This window comes from Hypanus sabinus, chromosome 8 (assembly GCF_030144855.1).
Source record: "Hypanus sabinus isolate sHypSab1 chromosome 8, sHypSab1.hap1, whole genome shotgun sequence".
NCBI classification, from domain to species: Eukaryota; Metazoa; Chordata; class Chondrichthyes; order Myliobatiformes; family Dasyatidae; genus Hypanus; species Hypanus sabinus.
This window is the reverse complement of record NC_082713.1, coordinates 104,618,605-104,639,308: the sequence shown is the minus strand read 5'-3', so window position 1 is coordinate 104,639,308 and position 20,704 is coordinate 104,618,605. Positions and strand designations below refer to the sequence as shown.

The window sequence follows — 20,704 nt, the reverse complement described above, 5'->3', positions numbered from 1 at the left end:
AATGTTCCACCAGAAGCAAGTTACTTTTCAGTGATTGATTTGTGTTTGGCTTTCTTCAGCATTCCACTGGCCGACCAGTGTCAGTATCTGTTTGCATTTACTTACAGAGGTGCTCAGTATACCTATACCAGAATGCCGCAATGGTTTAAACATTCACCACACGTTTTTAATCAGGTGTTGAAGGCAGACCTAAAGGGCATACCATTGGTAAGTACATTGTTACAGTATGTGGATGACCTGTTGATTTGCTCCCACAGTAAGGAACAGTGTGAGCAGGACACTATAACTCTATTAGAGAAGCTGGCGCACGGAGGACGTAAAGTATTCAAAAAGAAACTGCAATTTTGCACGCAGCAAGTGGAATACTTAGGCAGGGTAATACCCAAGGGAGTGAAGGCAACAGATCAGATTGAGGCAATAACTAAGGCCCCAAAACCCCAGACTGTAGGGCAGATAATGACGTTTTTGGGAATGGCAGGGTACAGCTCAGATTGGATAGGAGAATATGCTGAGTTTGTGGCACCTTTGAGAAAGATAACGAAAGAAGCAGGACATACAAATTTGAAGAACGGCTTACAGTGGAATGAAGAGGCGGAGATAGCTTTCAATACTATTAAGCAGGAATTGCAGTCAGCACCAGCATTAGCTTTGCCTGACTACGAGAAGGTTTTTCATTTGTACGTATCCAACCAACAGGAGGGTTATGTCACAGCAGTTCTAACAAAAGAGACAGGCACAGGAAAAGCAAAGCAGCCGATAGCATACTACAGTACCAGACTAGTTGAGGTGGCTCAGGGGTATCCACCCTGTTATCAGGGATTGGCGGCTCTGTACTATGCATATGAAAAGGCATCATCTGTAACCCTGGGCTATCCTGTGACTCTGTACACACACCACAAAGTAGCAGAATTGCTGGAAAGAGGGAAATTTGTACCGACGCCAGCCAGGATAGCAGCGTATTAGATGCTATTGACATTTCCAGACATAACTATACAAAGATGCACTACCAAGTAATATAGCCGATTTTGTCCCTTTGGGCTATGAAGGAGAACCCCATGATTGTGTAGAGAAGACGATGGCATTTGCCAAATTGAGAGCAGATTTACGGTCAGAACCACTAGAGGATGCAGATAAGAAGGTTCTGTTCGTAGATGGCTCTTGTTATAGGGATTATGATGGAAATCATGCAGGGTTCCCAGTAGTGCAGCAGGATCAGTTGAGCTATAAGATTATTAGGATGGAGTCCTGTCCCCAACCGTGTTCTGCCCAACTAGCGGAAATCAAAGCCCTGACAGCTGCGTGTGAAATAATGGAAGGTGAGAAAGTAGACATCTATACCGATTTGGCATATGCCCATCCATCTGCTCCTGTCAAATTTTAGAATGGCCCTCAAGTCAAAAAGTTTGCCCACCCCTGGGTTAGAAAGTAGACTTGGAGGATGGGGAGCATGGCTGACTAAAATGGGGAGCATGGCTGACTAAAATGGCAATAACTGTCAGTATTGTATTGTTGAGCTGTGTGCTTGTGCTGTGCTGTTATCTCCCTTGTCTCAAATCTCTTGTAGTGCGTGTTGCAACCAAACAATTTCCGATGCTCGTGGCAATTACTGAAGCAAGCTTAGTGGAGAAAGAAACACCGAAAATGTATCGTTACAGCCTACAACACCTGCAGGATGAACAAGAGCAAAACAACAGTGTGGGAGTAGATTGTAAGGGCTTCTGAGTTTTTTTCCCTGTCTCAGGAACAAAGGGACAGGTTTTTGGCTCAGCGGCCCAGGGTAACAGGGAGAGAATACTTCGAGGTCTTGGCGCAGGGGGCTTTTGTGCGCGGACTCTTAGTCTTCTTCCTCTGTATGAGAGAAGGGGGGATATATTGGAGTATAAAAGTTGCATTGTTTGCTGTGTAACCAAAACTATGTAGTCAGCTTTGATGTAGATTATGTAGTCTGAGTTTGCTATTTGCTATGCATGTATCCAATTTAGTAGGAGAATGAAATCTTAAGAATCTAGAAGACAATGGTGTGTTAATGAGAGGTAGCTAAGAGATGTAGATTTAGAACATGATTAAGTCAATAGGTAGAAACAATAGTGGCTGTGATACGCAACTATAGACCGATTGGATATGCTAATACAACTAAACCAGGAGATTGCTATAAAAATGCTATGTACAAGGATCGGTGGGCAATCGGAGACTAGCTCAATGACTGTCTCAGCTTTGATTTGCAAATTAAAGTTTAATATTTCTTAAAGAATCTTCTGCATCTCCTGGTCGTTTGTGGGGCACGAGAAACCACGACAGCTGGTACCCCGAAACGTGCTACCCAGGTTGCAATCAGTGCTCGGGCACAGGAATCGGCAGATGTGTCAGTGAGCGGGACCGCCTCTGGCCACCTCGTGAACCGGTCTACCATAGTTAGGAGGTACCACGCTCCTCAGGACACTGGTAGGGGGCCCACGATATCCACATGAATGTGGTCGAAACTCCAGTGGGTGGGTTCGAGCTGCTGCGGCGGGGCTTTAGTGTGCCGCTGCACCTTGGCTGTTTTGCACTGCGCGCACGTTCTGGCCCATTCATTGACCTGCTTGCAAAGTCCGTGCCACACGAACTTGCTGGAGACCAGCTGGACGGTTGTCCTGATAGATGGGTGCGCCAAACCGTGTATGGAGTTGAAAACTCGCTGCCGGGACGATGGGGCGAGGTCGGCCGGTAGCCACGTCGCACAGGAGGGTCCTATCACCTGGGCTTACGAGAAAGTCCTGCAGCTGCAAACCTGAGACTGCGGTCCTGTAGCTGGGCATCTCGTCTGCCTGCCTGCTGCGCATTTTCCAGTGCTGCATAGTTCACCCCCCGGGACAGGGCCTGGACAGCAGGTCTGGAGAGTGCATCCTCCACGACATTGTCCTTTCCCAAGGCATACTGGATGTCCGTCGTGTATTCGGAGATGCAGGACAGATGTCGCTGCTGGTGAGCTGACTAGGGAGCGGACACCTTCGTGAATGTGAAGGTCAACGGTTTGTGGTCCGTGAACGGGTAGAGCTGCATAACACTAAGGGGCAGAAAACGCTGGTGGGAGTTGTGCACAGGCCACCTAACAGTAGGAGTGAGGTTGGGGATAGCATTAAACAGGAAATTAGAAATGCGTGCAATAAAGGAACAGTAATTATAATGGGTGACTTCAATCTACATATAGATTGGGTGAACCAAATTGGTAAGGGTGCTGAGGAAGAGGATTTCTTGGAATGTATGCGGGATGGTTTTCTGAACTAACATGTCGAGGAACCAACTAGAGAGCAGGCCATTCTAGATTGGGTATTCAGCAATGAGGAAGGGTTAGTTAGCAATCTTGTCGTGCTAGGCCCCTTGGGTAAGAGTGACCATAATATGGCGCAATTCTTCATTAAGATGGAGAGTGACATAGTTAATTCAGAAACAAAGGTTCTGAACTTAAAGAAGGGTAACTTTGAAGGTATGAGACGTGAATTAGCTATGATAGACTGGCAAATGATACTTAAAGGGTTGATGGTGGATATGCAATGGCAAGCATTTAAAGATCGCATGGATGAACTACAACAATTGTTCATCCCAGTTTGGCAAAAGAATAAACCAGGGAAGGTATTGCACCCGTGGCTGACAAGGGAAATTAGGGATAGTATCAAGTCCAAAGAAGAAACATATAAATTAGCAAACAAAAGCAGCACACCTGAGGACTGGGAGAAATTCAGAGACCAGCAGAGGTGGACAAAAGGCTTAATTAGGAAAGGGAAAAAAGATTATGAGAGAAAGCTGGCAGGGAACATAAAAACTGACTGTAAAAGCTTTTATAGATATGTGAAAAGAAAAAGATTGGTCAAGACAAATGTAGGTCCTTTACCATCAGAAACAGGTGAATTGATCATAGGGAACAAAGACATGGCAGAACCAATTGAACTACTTTGGTTCTGTCTTCACTAAGGATGACATAAATAATCTTCCAGAAATAGTAAAGGACCGAGGGTCTAATGAGATGGAGGAACTGGGGGAAATACATGTTAGTAGGGAAGTGGTATTAGGTAAATTAAAGGGATTAAAGGCAGATAAATCCCCAGGGCCAGATGGTCTGCAGCCCAGAGTGCTTAAGGAAGCAGCCCAAGAAATAGTGGATGCATTAGTGATAATTATTCAAAACTCCTTAGATTCTGGATTAGTTCCTGAGGATTGGAGGGTGGCTAATACAACCCCACTTTCTAAAAAAGGAGGGAGAGAGAAACCGGGGAATTATAGACTGATTAGTCTGACATTGGTGGTGGGGAAAATGCTAGAGTCAGTTATCAAAGATGTGATAACAGCACACTTGGAAAGAGGTGAAATCATCGGACAAAGTCAGCATGGATTTGTGAAAGGAAAATCATGTCTGACGAATCTTATAGAATTTTTTGAGGATGTAACGAGTAGAGTGGATAGGGGAGAACCAGTGGATGTGGTATATTTAGATTTTCAAAAGGCTTTTGACAAGGAGCAATCTCCCACACAGGAGATTAGTGTGCAAACTTAAAGCACACGGTATTGGGGGTATGGTATTGATGTGGATAGAGAATTGGTTGGCAGACAGGAAGCAAAGAGTGGGAGTAAACGGGACCTTTTCAGAATGGCAGGCAGTGACTAGTGGGGTACCGCAAGGCTCAGTGCTGGGACCCCAGTTGTTTACAATATATATTAATGAATTAGACGAGGAAATTAAATGCAGCATCTCCAAGTTAGCGGATGACACGAAGCTGGGCGGCGGTGTTAGCTGTGAGGAGGATGCCAACAGGATGCAGGATGAGTTAGGTGAATGGGCAAATTCATGGCAGATGCAATTTAATGTGGATAAAATGTGAGGTTATCCACTTTGGTTGCAAGAACAGGAAAACAGATTATTATCTGAACAGTGGCCAATTAGGAAAAGGGGAGTTGCAAAGGGACCTGGGTGTCACTGTGCACCAGTCATTGAAGGTGGGCAGGTAGGTACAGCAGGCAGTGAAAAAGGCAAATGGTATGTTGGCATTCATAGCAAAAGGATTTGAGTACAGGAGCAGGGAGAATATTTTGTGCAGTTTTGGTCCCCTAATCTAAAGAAAGACATTCTTGTACAGAGAAGGTTCACCAGATTGATTCCTGGGATGGCAGGACTTTCATATGAAGAAAGACTGGATCGACTAGGCTTATACTCACTGAAATTTAGAAGACTGAGGGGGTATCTTATTGAAACGTATAAAATTCTAAAGGGATTGGACAGGCTGGATGCAGGAAGATTGTTTCCGATGTTGGGGAACTCCAGAACGAGGGGTCACAGTTTAAGGATAAAGGAGAAGCCTTTTAGGACTGAGGTGAGGAAAAACTTTTTCACACAGGGAGTGGAGAATCTGTGGAATGCTCTGCCACAGGAAACAGTTGAGGCCGGTTCATTGGTTATATTTAAGAGGACGTTAGACATGGCCCTTGTGGCTAAAGGGATCAGGGGGTATGGAGAGAAAGCAGGTACAGGGTTCTGAGTAGGATGATCAGCCAGGATCATACTGAATGGCCTACTCCTGCACCTATTTTCTATGTTTCTAAACTTCAAAGAGCCAAGCCTGAACTTGATCTCTGATGTTGTCTGTGTTCAGTCTCTATATTCTCCCTGTGAGAATGCAGATTGCCTCTGGATGATTCAGTTTCCTCCCATGTCCTACAAGTTTATAAGACTATGAGAGGCACAGATAGACAGCCACTATCTTTTTTTTTTCCCTCCCAGGGTCAAAATGAACCAGAGCACATGCATTTAAGGTGACGGGGGCAATTCAGAGGGTATGTGCAGGGAATTATTTTTTTATTTATCCATTTATACACAGCAAGTAGTGGGTACCTGAAATGTACTGCCAATGGCACTCATCATCATGTGCCATGTCGTATGATGTGGGAGATGATGGGTCTATCCATATCCATGAACATGACTGTTTCTGGCAAATTTTTCTACAGAAATGGTCTGCCATTGTATTTCTCTAGACAATGTCTTTACAAGACAGATGACCCCTGCTATTATCAATACTCTTCAGAGATTGTCTGTCTGGCGTCAGTGGTTGCATAACCAGGACTTGTGATATGCATCAGCTGCTCATACAACCATCCAGCAGCTGCTCCCATGTCTTTAAATTGCCCTGATTGGGGAAGAGGGGTGCTAACTAGGTGCTACACTTTGTCCAAGAGTGACCTGCAGGCTAGTGGAGGGAAGGAGTGTCTTATAGCTCTTTTGGTAGAGACATTTCTCCACCAGAGACAAATATGACAAGAGGCACTTAGGAGGATCTCAGATAGGCATGTGAATGTGTTGAGAATGGAGAAATATAGATTTTGCATAGACTGAAAGGATTAGTTAAACTGAAAGAGAGAGGTGCAACTTGCCACTTTAACCTTGTTTGTTTGATTATTTAATGAGACACAGTGGGGAACAAGTCCCTCTATCCCTTTGAGCTGCGCTGCCTAGAAAACCCCAATTTTACACTACCCTAATGATGGGACAATTTACAATGACCAATTAACCTACTAACCGGTACGTCTTTGAACTGTGGGAGGAAACCAGAGCATGCAAAGGAAACCAATGCATTCCACAGGGAGGACGAACAAACTCCTTACAGAAGATATCAGAATTAACTTCAAACTCCAACGCCCTGATCTGTAATAGCATCATGCTAACTGCTGTGCTACTGTGGCACCTGATTTATAATCCAAAATTAAGGACATTGAATGCACATGTGACTTGGAGAGCTTATGTTAGATAAATTGGTAGGCATAGTTTCAATACTTTACAGCTCAGCGTTTTGTATTGAAGGCTTTAGATTTTTAAAGAATGATCTTAAATGGTATTAAAGATGCTGAGAACAACTACTTTAGGTAAATTTATATTGCAGCATGGCAATACCTAGTTTGTTTTGTTAAAATCTGAGTGACTCCATGGCACCATCTAGCGGCTGAGAAAATTAGGAACTGGATACAAGCAAAATCAAAAATCATAACATCAAGAAATTAAGCTTACATACAGTAAATTCAGAAAGTGTCTTTGATATTTCTACTGTTGAAGAGACCATGCAAAATCAAAAATGAATAAGCTCATCTAGTCCAATAAGGTTCTGCCTCAAGTCTATTTTCCTTCCTGTTACTCATTTCTTTTGAAGTTGTTAAAATCCACTATGACATTTGGGATCAGAAACTGTCATTGGTTTTAGGAATCAAACAAGTCTTTTCATTCTTAATTGTAAAACACCATATTTTAAACTACTATACCTGCCCTTGATATAGTCCTGCATCTTGTATTGTGCTATCAGGCTTATTCAGGGGTTCAAATGTGTTGCTCATGTACTTATTCCACAATCTTATTTCCTTTTCATCTGGGATACTAAACAATTTTCGCATCTCCTTTTCAATTGTATCTGAAATTTAAAGCAGAATCATTCATTAGTAATTTCTTCCCAGGAATTACTGCAAGACTCTCAAGCGTTTGACAAAAGTAATCAGTTTACTTATTCAGTGGTGTGAACTGTGTTTTCTCATTATTTGAGGCTCCCCACATTTGTTTGGGGTCGACCATGGATGTTGCGTCCCAGCTGTCTATGTGACATGCAAACCAGGGCAGTATGATAATAGAAAGTAAGATGTTGTCCATGCACACTGAGGAATAGCAGACACTGATACAGATTGCTACCAGCAGTGTCACAGGAGTTGCTACTCAGTGTTAAACTCAACATAGACTCCGGCTCTGGACTTTTCCTCGGGCTTTAGTCCAGAAACCTTTCCCATGAGTGGATATAGCCGCAAGGCAGTGGTAGTTTGAGATTAGTTTTCCTTCCCCTAGATGAGCTGCCAACTATGGTTGCTGAGCCCCACCAGACTGAAGCAACTGGTTTTAAGGCATCAGTAACCCACTGTTGCCCACTCTCTTGTCAGTAGACACAGTTCCGCTAGGCTTAGTAGCTAAGCCACATGTGAAGGCCAGGAGCTGGACTTGGTTGTCAAAGACTACTTGAGACACACACCACTGGGAGGATTTAATAGGTAGTAGGAGCTTATCCTGTCTACCACCCCCTACCACTGGTTATTAGCCTCTGAATATTTGATGTTTAAGGCTCCCTCAATCTGTGATCCTGGATACAATGTGCACTTTCAATCCAGAACTGAAAACCACTTGGAAGGAACAAAACTTTAAATGTTCATAATTCACAAATGACACCCACATGGCAGTAACCCTGCACCTAGACTGTTAGCCTACATCTTGGGTAACTAAGATTTAAAATTAATGCACCCTGAGTCTGAGTGGGACGGCGTTGGCTCAATCAGGCTTTGGCAAGAAACAGGCAGAGGCGAGAATAGGTTCCGGTAAGTTTCTGTTTTCTTCTTTTTTTTGTTCAGACTAGAGAAAATGCCAGGCAAGATGTTGGAATGCTCCTCTTGCAGGATGTGGGAAGTCAGGGAGACCTCTGGTCTCCCTGACAACGATACCTGCAAGAAGTGCAACCAGCTGCAGCTCCTAACAGACTGCGTTAGGGAATGGAGCAGGAGCTGGATGACCTCTGGATCATTTGGGAGACTGAGCAGTTTATAGATAGTAGCTTCCAGGAGGTAGTTACACCTAAGGAACAGGGTACAGGTAATTGGGTTACCGTCAGGCGAGGGAAGAGGAAAGGGCAGGTAGTGCAGGGTTCCCCTGTGGCCATTCCCCTCCAAAACAGGTATACTGATTTGGATACAGTTGTGTGGGGGGGGGGGGGGGGGGGGGAGGGAATGGCTTACCTGGGACAAGCTGCGGCAGCCGGATCTCTGGCACTGAGTCTGGTTCTGCAGTGCAGAAGGGAGGGGGGAAGAAGAGGAGAGCGGTAGTGATAGGGGACTCCATGGTGAGAGGTACAGACAGAAGATTCTGTGGTCATGACAGAGACTCCCGGATGGTTTGTTGCCTCCCGGGTGCCAGGGTCAGGGATGTCTCTGATCGCGTGCACAGCATTCTGAAGTGGGAGGGTGATCAGCCAGATGTCGTGGTACACAACTGGTACCAATGACATAGGTAGAAAGAGTCAGGAGGTCCTGAAAAGTGAGTACAGAGAGTTTGGTAGGAAGTTGAAAAACAGGACCTCGAGGGTAGTAATCTCCGGACTGCTGCCTGTGCCACGTGCCAGTGAGGGTAAGAGTAGGATGCTCTGGCAGTTGAACACGTGGCTAAGAAACTGGTGTAGGGGGCAGGGTTTCAGATTTCTAGATCATTGGGACCTCTTCTAGAGCAGGTGGGACCTGTACAAGAGAGATGGGTTACACCTGAACTACAAGGGGACCAATATACTTGCAGGGAGGTTTGCTAGTGTTATTGAGGAGGGTTTAAACTAGATTTACAGGGGGATGGGAACCAGAGTGCTAGAGCAGATAGTGGAATGGGGGTAAAAATAAATGATATTAGTAGTTCATGCAAAGTCACAAATAGTAACGTTGTGTGTGGTGGTAATAATCTTCTGAGGTGTGTATATATATATATATATATGAGTATTGTGGGAAAGGCAGAAGAGCTGAAGGCCTAGATTGACACGTGGAATTATGACATCATAGGCATTAGCTTAATGTTCCAGGGTTCCAATGTTTCAGATGTGATAGAGGCAGAGGGATGAAGGTTGGGGGGGGATAGCTTTGCTAGTCAGGGAAAATATTACAGCACTGCTTCAGCAGGACAGATTAGAGGGGTTGTCTACTGAGGCCATATGGGTGGGGCTGAGAAACAGAAAAGATATGACCGCATTAATAGGGTTGTATTATAGACCACCCAATAGTCAGCAAGAATTGGAGGAACAAATCTGCAGAGAAATAACAGACAACTGCAGGAGTCAGAAAGTTGTGATTGTAGGGGATTTTAATTTTCCACACATTGATTGGGACTCCCATACTGTTAAAGGTCTAGATGGGTTAGAGTTTGTGAAATGTGTTCAGGAAAGTTTTCTAAATCAATATACAGATGCACCAACTAGGGAGGATGCAATATTAGATCTATTAGGAAATGAGTTAGGGCAGGTGACGGAAATGTGTGTAGGGGAACACTTTGGTTCCAGTGATCATAACATCATTAGTTTCAACTTGATCATGGATAAAGATAGATCTGGTCCTCGGGTTGAAGTTCTAAACTGGAAAAAGGCCAAATTTGAAGAAATGAGAAAGGATCTAAAAAGCGTAGATTGGAACAGGTTGTTCTCTGGCAAGGATGTGATTGGTAAGTGGAGGCCTTCAAAGGAGAAATTTTGAGAGTGCAGAGTTTGTATGTTTCTGTCAGGGTTAAAGGCAAAATGAACAAGAATAAGGAACCTTGGTTCTCAAGGGATATTGGAACTCTGATAAAGAAGAGAGAGATGTATTGGCAACAGGGAGGAAATAAGATGCTTGAGGAGTATAAAAAGAGTAAGAAAATACTTAAGAAAGAAATCAGGAGGGCTAAAAGAAGACAGGAGGTAGCTTTGGCAGTCAGGGTGAAGGATAATTCTAAGAGCTTCTACAGGGATGTTAAGAGCAAAGGGATAGTAAGGGACAAAAATGGTCCTCTTGAAGATCAGGGTGGTCGGCTATGTATGGAACCAAAAGAAATGGGAGGGATATTAAATGGGTTTTTTGCATTTGTATTTAGTAAGGAAACTGGAATGGAGTCTATGGAAACAAGGCAAACATGTAGGGAGGTCATGGAACTTATACAGAATAAAGAGGAGGGGGTGCTTGATGTCTTGAGGCAAATCAGAGTAGATAAATCCCTAGAACCTGACAGGGTATTCCCTCGAACCTTGAAGGAGACTAGTGTTGAAATTGCAGGGGCCCTGGCAGAAATACTTAAAATGTAGATATCATGTGTTAGGTGCCGGAGGATTGGAGGATAGCTCATGTAGTTCCGTTGTTTATAAAAGGCTCAAAAAGTAAACTGGGAAATTATAGGCCAATAAGTTTGACATCGGTAGTAGGTAAATTATTAGAAGGAATACTAAGAGATAGGATCTACAAATATTTGGATAGAAGGGACTTATTAGAAAAAGTCAGCGTGGCTTTGTGCATGGTAGGTCATGTTTAACCAATCTATTAAGAGTTTTTCGAGGAAGTTACCAGGAAAGTGGATGAAGGGAAGGCAGTGGATGTTGTATACATGGACTTCAGTAAGGACCTTGACAAGGTCCCACATGGGAGGTTAGTTAGGAAGATTCAGTTGCTAGATATACATGGAGAGGTAGTAAATTGGATTAGACATTGGCTCAATGGAAGAAGCCAGAGAGTGGTAGTGGAGGATTGTTTCTCTGAGTGGAGGCCTGTGACTAGTGGTATGCCACAGGGATCAGTGCTGGGTCCATTGTTATTTGTCAACTATATCAATGATCTGGATGATAATGTGGCAAATTGGATCAGCAAATTTGCTGATGATACAAAGATTGGAGGTGTAGTGGACAGTGAGGAAGGTTTTCAAAGCTTGCAGAGGGATTTGGACCAGTTGGAGGAATGGGCTGAAAAATGGCAGATGGAGTTTAATGCAGACAAGTGTGAGGTATTGCACTTTGGAAGGTCAAACCAAGGTAGAACAGACAAGGTAAATGGTAGGACACTGAGGAGTGCAGTAGAAAGGAGGGATCTGGGAGTACAGATACATAATTCTCTAAAAGTGGCTTCACAAGTAGATAGGGTTGTAAAGAAAGCTTTTGGTACATTGGCCTTTATAAATCAAAGTATTGAGTACAAGAGTTGGAATGTAATGGTGAGGTTGTATAAGACATTGGTGAGACCGAATTTGGAGTATTGTGTGCAGTTTCGGGCACCTAATTACAGGAAGGATATTAATAAGGTTGAAAGAGTGCAGAGAAGGTTTACAAGGATGTGGCCGGGACTTGAGAAACTGAGTTACAGAGAAAGGTTGAATAGGTTAGGACTTTATTCCCTGGAGCGTAGGAGAATGAGGGGTGATTTGATAGAGGTATAAAATTATGATGGGTATAGATAGAGTAAATGCAAGCAGGCTTTTTCCACTGAGGCCAGGGGAGAAAAAAAACCCCAGAGGTCATGGGTTAAGGGTGAAGGGGGAAAAGTTTAAAGGGAACATTAAGTGGGGTTTCTTCATGCAGAGAGTGGTGGGAGTGTGGAATGAGCTGCCAGATGAAGTGGTGAATGTGGCTCACTTTTGACATTTAAGAAAAACTTGGACAGGTATATGGTTGAAAGGGGTTTGGAGGGATATGGCCCAGGTGCAGGTCAGTCGGACTAGGCAGAAAAATGGTTCGGCACAGCCAAGAAGGGCCAAAAGGCCTGATTCTGTGCTGTAACGTTCTATGGTTCTACCCTATTATTAAAGGTTGATAAGTAAGTGACAGTTCTGATGAATGATTTCGATTAGTAAAAAAACATTAGAAAATTTAGCAAGTCATGCAGCATCGATGAAGATACAAAATTAGTGAGATCTGTCTGCCACACACAGTAGACGCAAATAAATTTAGTATTTTATAATTGCCATCCAGACGGTGAGTTTTTGCCTTAAAGAACTTCTAAGAAATGTCTTTTAAAAATAATTTCCATAAAAATATCACTCCGATTATGCACAACTATTATTCGTCACACCTAGACCACATAATACAAACATGGCAGATTTACTTGCCAAAACAGTATTTCAGACAAGATTTTAATAACAAATTGGCAGCTTCATGCATACTATTACAGATATTATTTCTACTCCATACCCACATTGTTAACAGAATTTAAATCCCCAGTTAGCAGAGTGGGATTTGAACATGTGCCTCTGGATGATTATCCCAGCAGCTGTGACATTTTTTTAAAACTGTAGAGTCCATCCAGCTTCCTTTACTGAGTGAAGTGACCCATACAAAATGATTCTGTTCCAAGTTTCTAGTAAGCTGTGTCTGTTCTGCCCATTTGCACAGGACTACATGGCCAGATCCTGCTTGAACCCCATCTTTCAGCTTGCAGATGACACCAAGGTAGTGGATCAACTCTCAAGTTATGAGTCAAAGGAGCTCGCCTAGTGGCATGGTGCTGTGATAACAACCTTCTGTCAATCTCAGCAAAGCAAAACAGCTGGCCATTAACTCAGGAAATGGGGGGTGGTCGATGCACACACACCCTTGTTTACATCAATGGTGCCAGGAACAAGAATATCCCAGGAGTGGACATATCCAACAGCCTATTCTGGTCCAACCATATAGACTGCATGAAAACCTGCTTAGATCTGTGGATATAGCCCTGCACATAACGGAAACTAGCCTACACTCCATGGACTCTGCCTGCACTTCTCGATAGGACAGCTATCATAATCAAAGACTCCACCCAGCCTGGACATTCTCTCTTCTCTCCCATCCAATTGGGCTGAAAATACAAAAGCCTGGAAGTATATATCCCAGGGTCGAGATCTGCTTCAATCCTGCTACATTACTCTTGATCTCATAATCTATTTCATTATAGCCTTGCACCTTGCAGTTTTACCTGCACTGCACTTCCACTGTAACACTGTTGTTCTGCATTCGTCATTGCTTTGTGCTATACTACCACACTGCACAGGTGTAATGGAATGAGCTGCATGGATGGCATGTAAAACAAAGATTTTCACATGCTTCAGTACCATAAACCATTTAGTAGTTTTTAAGTTGCATCCAAGAGAAAACAATGTCTTCAGCAAAAGGAAGCAAAGTAGAGCAGCAAAAAGAAAAATTAAACACTTGAGACTAATCACATACCTATGATGTCGGCTTTGCTAAATCGCCTTGTTATCACACTGTTCATATTTCCATTTTCACATAATTTCAGTTCAGTCAGATACACCTCCACCTTGCAGTGCTTCACAAACATACCCTGTTCCACTACCTGAAAAGATAAATCAATATATCTGCAATCAAGCCATAGAAATAACATTCCATTCAAGTTTCTTTGAAATACTGTAGCGCTAACACCAGATTAATGTTCATTAACCTGAACTCTTATAATTGCCTCATGTAGTAAATTACAACTGCTGCACTCTGAAGCAATGATCAGTAGAAGAGCATGAAAAGTCAGTCTTCATACGTTTACTCCATTTCTGTGCAGAATACCGAGACTTTTTCTTTTAAAAAGGAACTCATTAACAAGTTTGAAGTAGTGTGAAACAAATTAAATTTCAAACTTGTTTGTGTTCCTTACGTTCAGTCCCAAACTCCAGCGCACTCCTAATTCTACGTACCAACAGTTACAGTGCTTTGGAAAAGTATTCAGCTCTCAACCCTTTGTTCACACAAATCTGGAATTGGAACCTGTGCAGTGCCAAATCACAAGTAGTTAGGTTAAATAAACCTCTAACCCACTTGATGATCACCTCACCCTTGAATAATAAAGAAAAAGAAACGACAAATGAAAAGCAAGTGAAATTGACTGAAGTATGGTACAGGCAAAAGGGTTGGTGTGGTGACGTGGGAAATTTGAAATTAGGCAATCAAGTATACAATCAGGGATTTTGATCAATTTAACTGAGAGTTTTTAATTTGTAAATCACATGCTCTTTCCCCCGCCCCCACAGTAAGAATCCAAAAAACAAGGAACATTGTAATGAGTGGAAAACTAAAAATACACATGAAATGTCAGTAGTTGAAAAGTATTCATCCCCCTTTGCTCAGTACTTAGTTGAAGCACCTCTTGCAAATTTTGCATCTATATTGCACCTCTTGCAGATATTGTAGTCTTTTTGGAAAAATCCCTATCACCTTGTGATGGAGCAAGATTTACCCATTCCTCTTTGCAAGATCTGCTCGAGCTGTGTCAGGTTAGTTGAGGAGTAGTGATGGACAGCAACCTTGAGGTCTTGCCAGAGATGTAAAATTGGGTCAAGGTAGGGATGGTGTTACACAGTATTGGATCACTAACTGTTGAGGTCAAAAAGTTGCACTTTAGTCTCATCCAATCACAAGACCTTCTTCCACATCTTCACAGCATCTTCTAAGTGATGTTTTGTAAAGTCTTGATGGACAAAGATTAGCTTTTTTGAAAGCAAGGGCTTCTTCCTTGCCACTCTTCCATAAATACACTTTTTGAGCAAGACCTTAAGAGATTGTGGAGCCACGAACTTCATCTTCAGTTGACTGCTGCAGCTCACTCAAGTCTGACTGTCGCCATCACAGCAGCCTTTCTTACAAGTGCCGTCCTTCTTCAGTGACTTAGTTTAAAGGATAGCCTGATCTAGGCAGTGTGATGGTGCTTTCATATTTTTTTCACTTTTTCAGCTCCAAGGTATGTTCAATGACTTTAAGATGGTCTTGTAATCTTCCCTAAATCTGTGCTTCTCTATTACCATTACCATGACTTGTCCTGAATGTTCTTTCGTTTTCATTTTGGTTTAGTCTGTTGAAAATCTACCATACTGTTGGACCTTACAAATAGTGGAGGTATTTATTTGTATGAATTCATTGAAAACCAATAATACTCCAATCTTTTACATCAACAAATTGGGTGAGTCGGTAAGGTAATATATAGTATTGCACCTGAGGGAAGTTAACATAGTTACAAAGGGAATTAATGCTTTTTTTCAGCCTCACAATTTTGGTTTTTAATTTTTAGTTAGTTGTTGATGGGTTTTGGAAATTTTCATATGATTTGACATGATACACAATGTTTTGCAGATTAGCTCAAAAATCCTACTTCAATATATTTTTAATTTAGAAAATGAGATAGTAAAAATGTGAAAATAGTTGTGGGGGCTGAATACTTTATCAAGGCACTGTACATGTTTTATAGTAAGTGAATACCACCATTACAGCTTTTTTGTACAGAAGAAACAATTTTACTCCATTTATTATTTGCTTTAATATTGCATGGGAAGATTTATGTAGTCAGTCAAGTGGGCTTTCCTGCAATCATCTTCCCTTTTAAAGTGGAAACAGTATACTGGATGTAAAGAGCACCTGCATAAATCAAATTATCCGTTTTGAAAGTGATAACATTCTTACCCAATTCAAGACACATCCTGGGCGTTATTCAGGCCAATACTTTGCACCCAAATAATGGTGTTGAGTGACTACACATCAACCACTTACAGCATCATTACCAACTTGCTATTTATCTCACCCTTAGAACATAGAACAGCACACAGCACAGTAAAGGCCTTTTGGCCCATGAAGATGTGCTGATCTTTTAACCTACTTTAAGATCAAACTAACTCTTCCCTCTCAAATACAGAACTGAGCAAAAAGTCATAGGGATGAGGAAAAAAAAATTGAAAAGCAAAGATGCTTTCAAAAATAATGAAAAGTCTCTAAACACCAAAAAAAATTACAAAGAGCAGTAAACAGTAAAAAAAAAGCATCATATCAAGTCAATATTCAGTGTGGCCACCCTTTGCTTTTAAAACTGCGTCATATTTCATTGATACACTGCCATGCAGTTTTATTAGAAAATCAGCTGATTTAAGAAAATGTGGCAAATTGCCAAATTTTCACTTTCACTTGCCACAATTCTTCTGCAGACTTTGGCTGTCTCGCATGCTTTTGTCTCTCTGGGTAATCCCAAACAGTTCTGATGATGCTGAGATCAGGGTTCTATGGAAACCATACCACCTGTTGCAAAACTCTTTCATTCTTCTTTTCACCGGTTAGTTCTTTATAACCTTGGTCGTGTGACTGAGGTCAATGTCCTGCTGCAGAATGAACTAGGGACCAATCAGATGCTCTAGTATTATGTGATGGATAAGAATCTGCTTGTACTCAGCAATGATGATTCCATTAATTCTGACCAGATCACCAACTCCATTTACAGAAATGCAACCCTAAGCCTGCAGGGAACCTCCGCCATGCCTCACTGTTGGTTGCAGACATTTATCCATGTAGCGCTCTTCACCTCTTCTTTGGACAAGCTGCCTCCTGTTTGGGCCAAAAATTTCAAAATTTGACTTCTCACTTCATAGCACTTGCTGCCATTGTTCAGCACCCCAGTCCTTGTGCTTTTGTGCAAAGATGAGTCTCTCAGCTATGTTTCCAATTTGGAGGACTAGATTTTTGGCAGCAACTCTTCCATGAAGACCACTTCTGACAAGACTTCGCCGGACTGTAGAGGGGTGTACTGGGGTTCCAGTGGTTTCTGAGAGTTTCGAGCTGATAGCAGTGCTGGGCTTCTTCCGAGTTAATAGGGACACCAGTTTGATGTTCTCTCATCCGCTGCACAGTTTCCTTGGCCGACCACTGCATTTCTGGTCCTCAAACTTGCCAGATTCTTTATGTTTCTTCAGAAGAGCTTGGACAGCGCATCTTGGAACTCCCACCCATGGTGCTTGGGAGGGACAATTCCTTGCTGACACAAGATGACCACCTTGTGCGTGTTGTTATGCTCACTCTTGCCAGAGTGCAAGACTCGATGATTTGGAGGTTAAACTGTCACATTGGCCTCTTGCCCATGTTTTAGTTCGGTTGTCCTTCACCCAGTTCCTCTACATTCGCTTCTGTTTTAATTAATCACTTTAGTTCATTCAACTTACTATGCCATTGATCATTAGCACCTGCTTGTTATCTTTGTTTAATCATGCACTGGGCTGTAACCAAGTTTTAAATTTGAAAAGTGGTCTATTACTCAATATGTTACTTTCTTTAACAAAAATTTCTCTGTAATACTGAATTTTTTTGGAAAATGCATGTTTAGAAATCTTAAAATTTGCTCTTCTCTATTGACACACTACTGCAGAAGACAAAAAATACCTAAGACAAAATATATATAAAAATCTAGTGGTCTAAGACTTTTGCACAGTGCTGTAAGCCCTCCATTCTTCTATTATCTATGTGCCTACGAATCTCTTCAATGTCCCTATGGTATCCACCTTTATCACCATCCCCTTAGTACATTTGATGCACCCACCATTCTGTGTAAAAAAAAAAGCTACTTCCTATACTTTCCTCCAATCACCTTAAAACAATACACTGTAGCGGTGTGCTACATGCAGCGCTAAAATTACGACACGGAGTCGGTAACTGCAGTCGAAGGAAAAAACTTTATTCAAAATCTTCAGCCTCACTTTTAAGCCTCCCTCAACCTGCCCCCCGTGGCGCAGAGGCTCCAAAGCTCTGTGCTCGCAAACCCCTGTAGGCTATCTAATTGTGAGCCGGTTCGGATGTGCCAGGAAATGGGTCACCACAACACCTCATATTAGTTAGTTCCACTCTGGAAAAAGTCATTCGCTGCCTACTCTACGTATACCTCTTACTACCTTATACACCTCTAACAAGTAACCTCTCAGCATCTGCTCCAATCGGAAAAGCCCTAGCTTGTGCAACCTTTCCTCAAAAGACATGCTATCTAATCCAGGTAGTATTCTGATAAATTCTGGAACCCTCTCTAAAGCTTCCTATGATGAGGCAACTGGAACTAAACACAATACTTCAAGTGTGGTCTACCAGTTACAAAGTACAATTTAATGTTCTGTAGAGTTGTAATATTACCTCATGGCTCCAACTCAATCCTTCAATTACTGAAGGCCAACACACCATATGCCTTCTTAATCACCCTACCAACTTTGAGGGGCTATGGACATGGATCCCAAGACGTTAGTAAGTTCATTAAAGACTAGCATCTATTAAATGCATTTCAACGTTAAAGAGTAACTGGCCATAAAGATGCCTTTACATGTAAGCAGCTTTCCATTTGCAAGCTTATTTCCATTTTCAAGTAATTCAGTAGAAAGGAAATCATGTCAAAAAGCATAATAGCAGGCTAGCATCATTGCACAGAAATGTTTTGTGATCAGAAGACAATATTTACATGGAATAGACCATTTATTTCAATGTTTACGTATTCAACCATCATTGTTAGACTTGGCTTCCAAGTAGCTGTAAGACAAAATGCACGTGCAATCACGGGGTGAGATCTATCTATGCAGGGAAACAAGTACAATCACATACACAGGTATATCAAATCGAATGTAATAAATTTATATCAAGGAAGCAAAAAGATCCAACTGCGTAATAAGCTGTTTGCAAGGAGTAAGAAACTTAATTAAAAAATGAACCTATAATAAATTCTCAGGAAAACTATAATCCCAATTACTTCTAGCATAATTTAGCAACAGTCCTGATATAGATGGTGATGGAAGATACTAGAACTCACTCTAGAATACCTAGCACAAAAATCTTTCTGACACTTAATACATGCACTAGAAAGGAATTAATAAAATAACAATGCACACTTTGACTTAATCAGTATCAGAACAGCATTATCATAACACATTTCAGCAGTATTTGAAGAGTTATGAACATGAACAGATTCTAGATTATATGGTTAGTGTAGCAATTAGTGCCATCACTTTACAGTGCCAGCAATCACTAATCAGGGTTTGATTCCTTCTGCTGTTAGGAGTTTGAATGTTCTCCCATGTACTGCTTGGGATTCCTTTGGGTACTCTGGTTTCCTCCAAAATTCCAAAGTATGGTTACACTTTAGGTTAGTAAATTGTGGGCATGCTATGTTGGCGCAGGAAGCCTGGCAAGACTTGCAGGCTGCCCTCACACATCCATGCACTGTGTTGGATGCTGACACAAAACAATGTATTTCACTTTACAGTTCAATGTATAAAGCTAATCTTTAAAATAAAATGAATTACTGTTTATTAAACAGTGCAATATTTTAGCCCAGCTCTTCTGGAAATCTAATGTCAAAATCAAAAATAGTGATGTAAATACTTTTACTCTTAAGGTTATTAGACAGTCAGGTTTTGCATGGAATCTACAGTATGCACAAAGACCTTTTGGGCTTAATTGCCAATGCCGACATATGTGCCACATGACTCATCTCTCATCCTTCTATCAGAATACCATTCTATTCTTTCCCTTACAAATTGCTTACCTAACATCCACAAAATATATGACTTCTATCATTGAAGCAAAACACTGTACCATGACAGACTGCATACCTTTCGTGCAATAGGTTCCTGACTCTCTGTCAGTCCATACCAACTGACCAGCTTATTCCAGCCTTCTGTAGGCACCAGTATGTAATCCAGCTCATCTATGAGATGCTCCTTTAGGGCCTGTGAATCACCATCTACAATAGAGCAAATGCAGAAACACAAATCTCAGAAAGGTCAAAGTCAATATATTCTAATCTGCTCATTCAGAAATCCAACACAGTAAAATCATCAATTAAGCTAGAATTAGGTCTATTTAATAACATTTACATAGTTTTGCACCTGCTTTGCGTCTTATGAGACAATGTTCGCTATATCCATAAGATAGAGGAATTGGACTTGTTCAATAGCTCTACCAAAGAGAAAGAACAGGTACGGTGGACTGAATGGCCAGATTCTAAACTGTACTAACTTTATCATTCTGTACAAACGGTTTTTTGCATCCTAGTAAATTTGATACTAAACATACCAGTGTTTACTTTACCACTTCTAAGCATACAGTTATGCTTTGTAATTGCTTTCAATAATGTAAAATTTACATTAAACCTACAATATCATTTCTGAGTATAAATTATAATCAAATGTGAAAAATTAAACATTTATAATGAGCAAATCATTAAGCACATTCATTCTGCCTAAAAAATATCCAACTATTCACCTTCCCTATGTGTAACTTCGCTATAGATGGGCTTTATCTTACAGTGCTTTAGTTTTGGAATGGGGGGGGGGGAATGGGGTAGGATGGAATTTGTGCACGGACACCACCACTTTCTAAACAAGTCCATTCCATGCATGTACCAA

General features: G+C 41.7%; 1 protein-coding gene across 7 annotated transcripts in view; it reads right to left on the bottom strand.

The window, feature by feature from the left end:
* The window catches only part of LOC132398302 (ubiquitin carboxyl-terminal hydrolase 15-like), a 132,043-nt gene that overhangs the window by 95,023 nt on the left and 16,316 nt on the right, over positions 1-20,704 (bottom strand). For 5 of the 7 annotated variants that reach the window (XM_059977521.1, XM_059977522.1, XM_059977525.1 and 2 more), the window contains 3 exons: positions 19,910-20,040; positions 13,734-13,860; positions 7,279-7,424 (listed from right to left, as the gene is read on the bottom strand). In XM_059977521.1, coding sequence (XP_059833504.1) covers positions 7,279-7,424; positions 13,734-13,860; positions 19,910-20,040 — 404 coding nt within the window. The remainder of the gene's footprint in view (positions 1-7,278; positions 7,425-13,733; positions 13,861-19,909; positions 20,041-20,704) is intronic. The other 2 variants (XR_009513608.1, XR_009513607.1) reach the window with 1 other exon arrangement.